This window comes from Aquarana catesbeiana, linkage group LG01, assembly GCF_042186555.1.
Source record: "Aquarana catesbeiana isolate 2022-GZ linkage group LG01, ASM4218655v1, whole genome shotgun sequence".
NCBI classification, from domain to species: domain Eukaryota; kingdom Metazoa; phylum Chordata; class Amphibia; order Anura; family Ranidae; genus Aquarana; species Aquarana catesbeiana.
Genome location: NC_133324.1, coordinates 243,102,721 through 243,112,331, shown reverse-complemented (window position 1 = coordinate 243,112,331; position 9,611 = coordinate 243,102,721). Strand labels below are relative to the sequence as shown.

The 9,611-nt window shown below is 41.1% G+C and overlaps 1 protein-coding gene across 1 annotated transcript in view; it reads right to left on the bottom strand.

The window, feature by feature from the left end:
• Nucleotides 1–314: 314 nt before the first annotated feature.
• LRRC43 (leucine rich repeat containing 43) overlaps nt 315–9,611 on the bottom strand; it is a 65,180-nt gene continuing 55,883 nt past the window's right edge. Inside the window, exons 10-12 of the mRNA XM_073626871.1 lie at nt 8,333–8,527; nt 2,669–2,756; nt 315–618 (exon numbers count right to left, since the gene is read on the bottom strand). Of these exons, the coding sequence (XP_073482972.1) occupies nt 515–618; nt 2,669–2,756; nt 8,333–8,527 (387 nt within the window). The 3' untranslated portion in view covers nt 315–514. The remainder of the gene's footprint in view (nt 619–2,668; nt 2,757–8,332; nt 8,528–9,611) is intronic.

The following is a 9,611-nucleotide window of genomic DNA, read 5'->3' as shown; positions in this document are numbered from 1 at the left end:
GAGATTTTTACTTCTCCTGCCAGCGCACCGCTTCAGTGTGAAAGCCCTCGGGCTTTCACACTGAACAAACAGCGGAGGCTGTTTAGGGGCGGTTTGCAGGCGCTATTTTTAGCGCAATAACGCCTGCAAACCGCCCCAGTGTGAAAGGGGCCTTATTCTATTCAAAGCTAAAACAAGTTTGGCTGGAGTTAGTATTTAATAGCTTCATTGCTTTTAAAATGGAACAGAATTATTTACAAGGGCATATAGCAGTTAGATTTTTTCTTGAAATAAATCACATAATTATCATTGAGCATTCCACCACAAGGCAAATATTTGTACAGTCCAATTCACTATAAGGTATTTTATTGGTAGCAATATTTACTATGGCACTTAGACTATGGCATGTGTCTATCACATGTTTGTACAATCCAAATAGAAAGTAAAGTTCAAATACAAGTTTGACACCAAAAGGACAATCAGGACAAAGTCTCCTTATTGTCACAGTAACAGCACTCTTGGATGATGTATAACCTTAGTGCAGGAAACTGACGGTAATCTCTGCTGTCACAGGTATCGGTGCAGATTGGGGCTCATCTTCTGTTGATTTTATTGTAGAATCTTTATGTTTTTCTTTTGCTGGAAAAAAAAAAAGATTGGTCCTCCATGGATGTGTTTTCTGAGATATTTATAACTCGTAATCAATGCGAAACACAACTGGATACAAGAATAATCACCTGCAGGGCAATGCAGTGGCTAACCATTTGCATTAATGCAATGCACAAGAACAGCACAGTGTAAATGGGCCCTAAGCATTTTCTGCAAAATGATATGGGAAAATATATAAACAACATAAAATAAATTGCAATAGTGTTTTTTAAAAACATGTGCGATATAAAGAATTGTATTAGCCATTCCAGCTAAATAGATGGGCTCAACTAACAAAGCTAAGCAGGCTAATGAATCTTACTTTAAAGAAAATAGAAATTGGGTTAAAGTGGAACCACATTGCATCTGAGCACCACAAAGCTAAAACGCTATTCAAAGGAACTCTGAATCCTAATTTTTTTTTAATAATAACCATGGTATACTCCCCTGCTTTGTGCAATGGTTTTGCACAGAGCAGCCATGATCCTCCTCTTCTGGGGTCCCCCACTGGTGCTCCCCGCTCTTCCTCTTTGATGAGTGCCCCCATATGAAGGCACTGATTACCAACAACCTACCAAGATATTCACCACTTTTTGGACTATCATTATAGACTGATGCAAAAATTTAGCTTTGGATAAAGCATATGCATGATTATAAGGACAAGGACACATCACTGGGGAATCTAAATCTCCATCTAATGCCGTGTACACACGGGCAGACTTTTCAGCATCAAAGGTCCGACAGTCTTTCCGACAGACTTTCGACGGACTTCCGACAGACTTTCGAACGAATGGACATGCCTACACACGATCACACCAAAGTCCGACGGATTCGTACGTGATGACGTACAATCGGACTAAAATAAGGAAGTTGATAGCCAGTAGCCAATAGCTGCCCTAGCGTCGGTTTTCGTCCGTCAGACTAGCATACAGACGAGCGGATTTTTTGACTGTACTCGAGTCCGTTGGAAAGATTTGAAACATGTTTCAAATCTAAAGTCCGTCTGATTTCTGCCGAAAAAGTCCGCTGCAGGTCCGATGAAGCCCACACACGGTCGGATTGTCCGACAGATTCGTCCCGTCGGACCAGTCCAGTCGAAAAGTCTGCCCGTGTGTACACGGCATAATACATCATGAACATGATCATATGTCCATCTATGTCTTTTTTTTTGCATTGCCTACATAATAAGCATCACATTCACAGAGCATTAAATACATTCAAATAACAAATGAGAATCATTTACATCAAGTTTGTCCAAGTACCATATAGTTTAGAGCAGGGGTCTCCAAACTTTTGAAACAAAGGGCCAGTTTATTGCCCTTCAGACTTTTAGGGGGCCAGAACTGTGGCCAGCAGAAGTAGAAATTTTCCTATCATCAATGGAAGTAAACATTGCCACATTTGGTATTAGTGGGAGGAATAGTGCCCCATTGTTGGTATCATTGGGAGGAATAGTGCCCCATTGTTGGTATCATTGGGAGGAATAGTGCCCCATTGTTGGTATCACTGGGAGGAATGGTGCCCCACTGTTGGTGTCAGTGGAAGAAATGGTGCCCCACTGTTGATGTCAGTTGGCAGAATAGTGTCTCATATCAATGGGAGGGATATGCTTCAAGGACCAGATAAAGGCAAGCAAAGGGCCACATTCAGCACCCGGTCCGCAGTTTGGAGACCTTTGGTTTAATATTATTATACAATATATATTATAATATATTATATTTGCTTTTTTCATAAAAGTATCTTCTCTGTTTGAACTGAGTATGTGTTCTCAGTTAAAAAAAAAAAGATTTTGTTCCAGGAAACGTGTTTGATGAAAATCAGCACATGTATGGCATGTAATTATGAGACTGTTATTGACCTTTGTTCTATGGTCTATTTAAGATAAATTATGAATGTCAGAATTTTTATTTTTTTTGAGACATTAAAAAATTGAATGTTTATATATATGTGTTGGCGTTGAATACTGCATATCATAAATATTCCTGTCTTTTTTTTCTCTTTGGAATTTAATCCTACAAAAATACTAGATATTTAAAAATACCAGATGAGCGAGGTGTTTTATGAGTTTCTGTGCTTTCCAGTCCACTTTTTAGCTTTTGTTCTTTGTGTTTTTTACCATCATGAGGAGCCTGAAACAGAACATATTACCATTTCAATTTATTGCTGGTAAAGAAACATAAGCCACTACAGCAACATACATAGCAAATAGTCAAGCCAAACTTAATTGGACAAAGCTGAAAAGAAAAGTTTGTGTTAGCTGAAGTTGGGCTTTAAAGTGCATTTCTATTTGTTGCACAACATGATATAATAAAGGGATAAAAAGGCAAAGGGACCTTATCAGGAAATACTGGGCTCAATTTACTAAAGGATATTGCATGCGGTATTTGGGTCACATTTCACTTTTTTGCCAAATATCGCACGCAATACTGAAAATATAGATTTGCCATTTCTTTATGCGGTATTTACCTCAAAAAGCAAAATCACTTGTTAAATACCACATGATACAGTCAATTCACTAAAGGAAATAAATTAATAAATGCATGCGTTAAATACTGCAAGTAGCGGTCCAAGCATGCAATAGTTAAAGAATATATTTCATTTCAGCTGGTTGTCAAGGAGCTGGCAGGTGCCAGCATCCTGAACAACAATTGAATACTTGGTTGTTAAGGAGTTGGTATCCGCTACGTCCTTAACAACCATGATACATCTGCTGTCAGTGGAAGAAGAGCCAGCATAAAAAGAAAAGGCGGTATAAATTTTTTTTTGCAAAAAAAGACCATTCGGGTCTGGTATGGATTTTGAGGAGGGCCACATACAACCTGGCAGACCGGGAAGGGGTGGGGGGATGAATGAGTGCCCCTCCCACCAAACACCACCAGGCCACACGCATCCCCCAAAGCACCCCCATGTAGCCTGGTATGGTTCAGGAGGGAGGATCTCCTATCCTGGCCTGCCAGGTTGCATGCTCGGATATGGGTCTGGCCATGGGGAACCCCGCTGACAGCAGATGAGTCATGGTTGTTAAGGACTCGGCGGGTGCCGACCCCTTAAACAAACAGCTATTCACTAGTTGTTAAGGACGCCGGCAGGTGGCGGCTCCTTAACAACCAGCTATCCCCTGGTTGTAAAGTACACTGATAGCATTTAAATACCTCATTTAAATACCTTAAATATGTTTTCAATACTAGAATACCATATCACTTCAAGAAATGTGTATGTGGTATTTTACAACCTGGCAGACCGGGAAGGGGTGGGGGGATGAATGAGTGCCCCTCCCACCAAACACCACCAGGCCACACGCATCCCCCAAAGCACCCCCATGTAGCCTGGTATGGTTCAGGAGGGAGGATCTCCTATCCTGGCCTGCCAGGTTGCATGCTCGGATATGGGTCTGGCCATGGGGAACCCCGCTGACAGCAGATGAGTCATGGTTGTTAAGGACTCGGCGGGTGCCTACCCCTTAAACAAACAGCTATTCACTAGTTGTTAAGGACGCCGGCAGGTGGCGGCTCCTTAACAACCAGCTATCCCCTGGTTGTAAAGTACACTGATAGCATTTAAATACCTCATTTAAATACATTAAATATGTTTTCAATACTAGAATACCATATCACTTCAAGAAATGTGTATGTGGTATTTTAGTAGCGTTTTTTGGTTTATTGGCAAAAGATTTTGATAAATGCTATGAGCTATTTTACTGCTGATCTTAAAGCAGTAAATACTGCTTAGTGAATTGAGCCCATTGTATGATTTCAGGACTCTTACATAGAATGAAATGTCCCACATATTGTATTGAAGACTGGGTATCAGACTAGACTATTATGCAGAGTACCAGATAAGGCAGATATACGGTTTGAAAGCAAAACCTGATTCAAAAATATCAAGATAAAATGACCCTGTGGAATATATGTTGGTTTAGTCTGTAAGTTTAAAAGATCTGTAATTGGAAGTCGACGAGCATGCCTTCCCTGGGGGATTGGGCAATTGAAGTGGACCAAATCAATAGATTGGAACGAAGGTTGTCGCAGGAAACGGGTAAAGAGGAGCAATTCTCCAAGACCTGGACCTTGTCGTCTATGTTTCGCTACTCCTCAGAATTTATTCCATGGGCCACATAGGACTCCACCGATGAACCTGTGTAGCCAGAGTGGAATGTCTCTCTATTAATTTCTACATTCCTTACTGCCTTGACCCCTCTATCCCCACTCTCTCTCTTTTTCTCCTTTCCCTTTAAATGTTGCAGTGTTACCCAATCATCTAAATCACAATCTCTAGTCTCATCAGACCGGAACGGTGTCACACACAGAGCTTCCCCCTCAGAGAAAACAAAAGCTCTAGCCTACTTGTAATGATTGGGCTCCACTCATTGAGTAGATAGTGGTGCTCACCTACCCTTAATAAGCCAGGTTAGACGCTGTAGGTATACAGGCTTATATACTACACTAAATCAATTGAAGCTCACAAATTATCTAAACCAAGAGACGGTATGACACCAGTGTTACAAGGATGTATATCTCTGTTTATGTGATATTCAATGACATATATTTACATATACTGTACAATTTTTCTATCTCAATAAAATAAGATTGAATTAAAAGGTCTGTAATTGTACTAAGCATTTAGCGACGACTACCTGGTGACTCTATGCCAGTCTTGGTTTCTCTAACTGATGCCGTGCAGGAAACTGCATGTGATTCAGACAGGAATCACACCTCATTTCTGTTCAAATCACATGTGATTCTTTTCAATGCATGCGATTTGAGCCCATTCATTTTCGAAGGCTCAAATCGCACCACACCTGCACGAAAAAGGTGCATGCGCCTTTTTTTTTCCTCCACTGGAATTGGATTGCATGGGTAGTTCAGCCAATCACACTGAAACCTGTTTTTGGGGTGTTGTATCCCACGCTGCATCAGTGTGTACCAGTACTTAGGGTTGTAAATAAAATCTGATCATCTTACATGCAGTTATTGGTCTGAGAAGTTCACCAGAGGATGAGATGTCATATTTCACTTTCATGGCCAGGTAAATTTATCACTAGAGTCCAGAAGCATTTTTCTTAAATTCTGGCTGTGAGGCCTAGATCAGTTGTGCAAACTGTGGCCCCAGGAACACATTTCGCCCTTTGGCTGTCCCTGTCTGACCCATGGTGCCTCCACTGTCAGCATGCCTGTCTGAGCCCGTCAGTTTCCTTGTTGAACTCTATTGCCCTGTACACACAGTCGGATTTTTCGACGGAAAATGTGTGATAGGACCTTGTTGTCGGAAATTCCGACCGTGTGTAGGCTCTATCAAACATTTTCCATTGGAAATTTCCGACACACAAAGTTTGAGAGCTTGCTATAAAATTTTACGACAACAAAATCCGTTGTCGGAAATTCCGATCGTGTGTACACAAATCCGACGCACAAAGTGCCACGCATGCTCAGAATAAATTAAGAGACGAAAGCTATTGGCTACTGCCCTGTTTATAGTCCCGACGTACGTGTTTTTTTACGTCACCGCGTTCAGAACAATCGGATTTTCCGACAACTTTGTGTGACCGTGTGTATGCAAGACAAGTTTGAGCAAACATCCGTCAGAAAAAATCCATAGATTTTGTTGTCGGAATGTCCGATCAATGTCCGACCGTGTGTACAGGGCATAAGGGTGAGTTTGACAAGTGGTGCTGCTTGTCAAACTCCGCATACTGAGTTAAAAATGCTGCAGCATGTGAACAGCCTCACTACTGACTGCCTGTCAGAAAGAAATCTATTTCAATCTATTTGAGCAGTTGTACCCATTATTCCTAGCACCAGGTGTTTGTTTTCTATATGTACTTACGGACCTTCCTAGGTCCAAAACTATTATTGAGCAGAATTAAGTATGTCCCTCCACAACAGTCTCAGCTTCTCATGTGGCCCCTTGAGAAAATGAATTGCCCACTCCTGGTCTAGATACTGCCCCTCAAACAGGCTGAGTTATTATATTATATTATATTATATTATATTATATTATATTATATTATATATTATATTATATTATATTATATTATATTATATTATATTTTTAGGCTTTTGAGGCCTAGGACAGATTTTTTTAATTTATTTTTTTTTCATTAATAGTAATAATAAATACTACTACTAATATGTATTTATTATTATTATTATTATTATTATTATAATTATACATAGACAAACAAATAAAGATACTTTAAACGTGACTTTAGTATCTGAAAGTTCCACCTTCAAGAATATGGAGCTGAGCACACTTGTAAAGTCCCAGTTTAATTTAGGCAAAGGAGAGATCAATAAATATGAAGCGCAAGTGTAGTTTAGGGTTAGTGAGAATGTGGTTGGATCTCTTTAAACATCCCTCACTAAACTGTGCACTGTAAACGAATTGGATATATTTTTTTTTTTTTTTCTCAGCACCTAGTGTATACCTGCCGTATTCATTTTTCACTTCCTCCTCCCTGGCCGTGGCACATCGCATCATTTCCTGTTTGCAATGCCTTCTGGGAAGGGGCGGCAACTTCCTCTGACACTGCTGTTGCTATGGAAACCTGACCTGAAACCTATTACACTGCTTGTGCTGCACTGAGCATGTGCGATATCTACAAGGATGAGATCCAGGAAGAAATACAGTCTGGCTTCAGATGCCCACACTTAAGATGGCCACGGCCTTCTGTAAGTTTATAAAATAACAAACTACTGCTATAAACTAACAAAACAGATCTTAGTTTACAGACTAACTTTACTAGAATACATTAAGCTTGTGTATTCTAGGGGTATTTTTATTTAAAAGGTATAATTTCGGCCGGAACACCACTTTAAGTAGTGAAAGCATACACCGATCAGCCATAACATTATGACCACTGACAGGTAAAGGTACTATATCTCGTTACAATGGCATCTGAAAATTGGTGGGATATATTAGGCAGAAAGTGAACATGTTATCCATGAATTTGATGTAGTGAAAGCAGAAAAAATTGGGCATCGTGGTTTGTTGTGTATGGTGACCTGTGTCCACAGCCAAAAGCTTCTACAATGGTCACATGAACATCAGAACTGGACTACAGAGCAATGGAAGAAGGTGGCCTGGTCTGATGAATTACGGTTTCTTTTACATCTTGTGGATGGCCAAGTGCATCACTTAACTGGGGAAGAGATAGCACCGGGATGCGGTATAAGAGGGCAAGTTGGCAGAGGCAATGTTCTGCTGGGAAACCTTGGGTCCTGCCAGTCATGTGGATGTTACTTTGGTGTCCATGCCTCAAGGGCTCAGGGCTGTTTTAGAAAAAGAGGGTCATACTCAATATTAGGTGGGTGGTCATAATGTTATGGCTGATCAGTGTATGCCCACACACACACAAATGATTGACCATATGTCAGCATTGTAAGTGGACGTGGAGGCTCTAGTGTATTCAGACTGTTGACATCTTTCTTTAGAGGATATGACCTTTACCATCTGCGAATGCACTAGGACTTTTTAGGAATTTCATCACATCACAATGTAATTTGTGTGCATGGCTAGTATTTACTGACAAAATCCTTCTCTGTACCTACCGTATTTGCTGCTCTTCTATATACCTAGGGTGTATGGTTTACCTAGGGTGTATGGTTTTATTTTCCCATCTCTTTGCATTGTTACTGTATATAGTGTGAATGGCTTGTTTTCCAACTTTGTTTACTTTTCAGATACACTCATATTTGATTTACATTACCTTGTCATTGCAATGCTGCTCTGTATCTGTTATTAAAATCCCAAAGTTACACACATGGTATGTTTGACTCTCCCCAGAAACAAGGCTTTCCAAGGGCATAACAACAGATCCAAGAGTGCGAACCACTGGGGGATCATGGCGGAGATCATCTAGGTTTTCTTTCTTCTTCTTACTCTTTGAGCCAGCTTTACTTCCCTGGTATAAAACACATTAGATGTACTTTATATATAGATTTGCTCACCTGCCCACCCCAAAAACCCTCAGGTATACAATGAGCATAGGCTAAGATATTAGGAGGTACTTTTTTTTTCTACCAGTAAGACCAGTCTGAGATTGTAGCAATGTACCAGGTAAAACAAATGTTCAACAACAACCAATTAAGTACAACTAATGGGTATTAATATTTCAATAAACATAGAATAAAAATGTTGGTTAATAGAGTTTAAGAAGAAAACATGAAAAGTTGTGTAAACATTTATAGTTACACAACTTTTGAACCACTGAGAGCAGATTGATAACACAATTTTTTCAGCCAAGTGAGTATGCTTTGATAGATGCTTCTATTTGCTGTTGTATACTCCAGATATTGATGAACATTTGGGGGATTGCAGTATAGGATGTTAAAGTGACACTAAAGGGTCATGTTTTTTTTTTTTTTTAAATAAAAAACATATCATACTTACCTCCACTGTGCAGCTCGTTTTGCAGAGTGGCCCCGATCCTCGTCTTCTGGGGTCCCTCGGCGGCTCTGTCGGCTCCTCCCCACATCAGATAACCCCTAGGAGAAGCTGTCTCCCGGGGGTTACCTTGCGGGTGTGCTCCCGAGTCCAACATTCGGCGTCCATAGACACTGAATGCAGGACTCGGCCCTGCCCCCGGCGGCCGTGTCATTGGATTTGATTGACAGAAGCGGGAGCCAATGGCTGCGCTGCTATCAATCTATCCAATCAACAGCCGAGAACCCCCTAGCAGAGAGACAGCGCGTCCCCGTGGGACAAGTTCAAGGGTTCGGGTAAGTAAAACGGGGGGGCTGGGGGGCTGGTCACTGACAGTTGTTTTTTCACCTTAAAGCATAGGATGCATTAAGGTGAAAAAACACGAACCTTTACAACCCCTTTAACCACTTCCCGCCTGGCCCATAGCAGATGACGGCCGGGCGGTGGTTCAGTTATCCTGACTGGGCATCATATGACGTCCAGCAGGATAACATGCCGCCACGCGCCCGCGGGGGCGCGCATCGCGGCGATCGGTGGAGCGGTGTGTCAGCCTGACACATCGC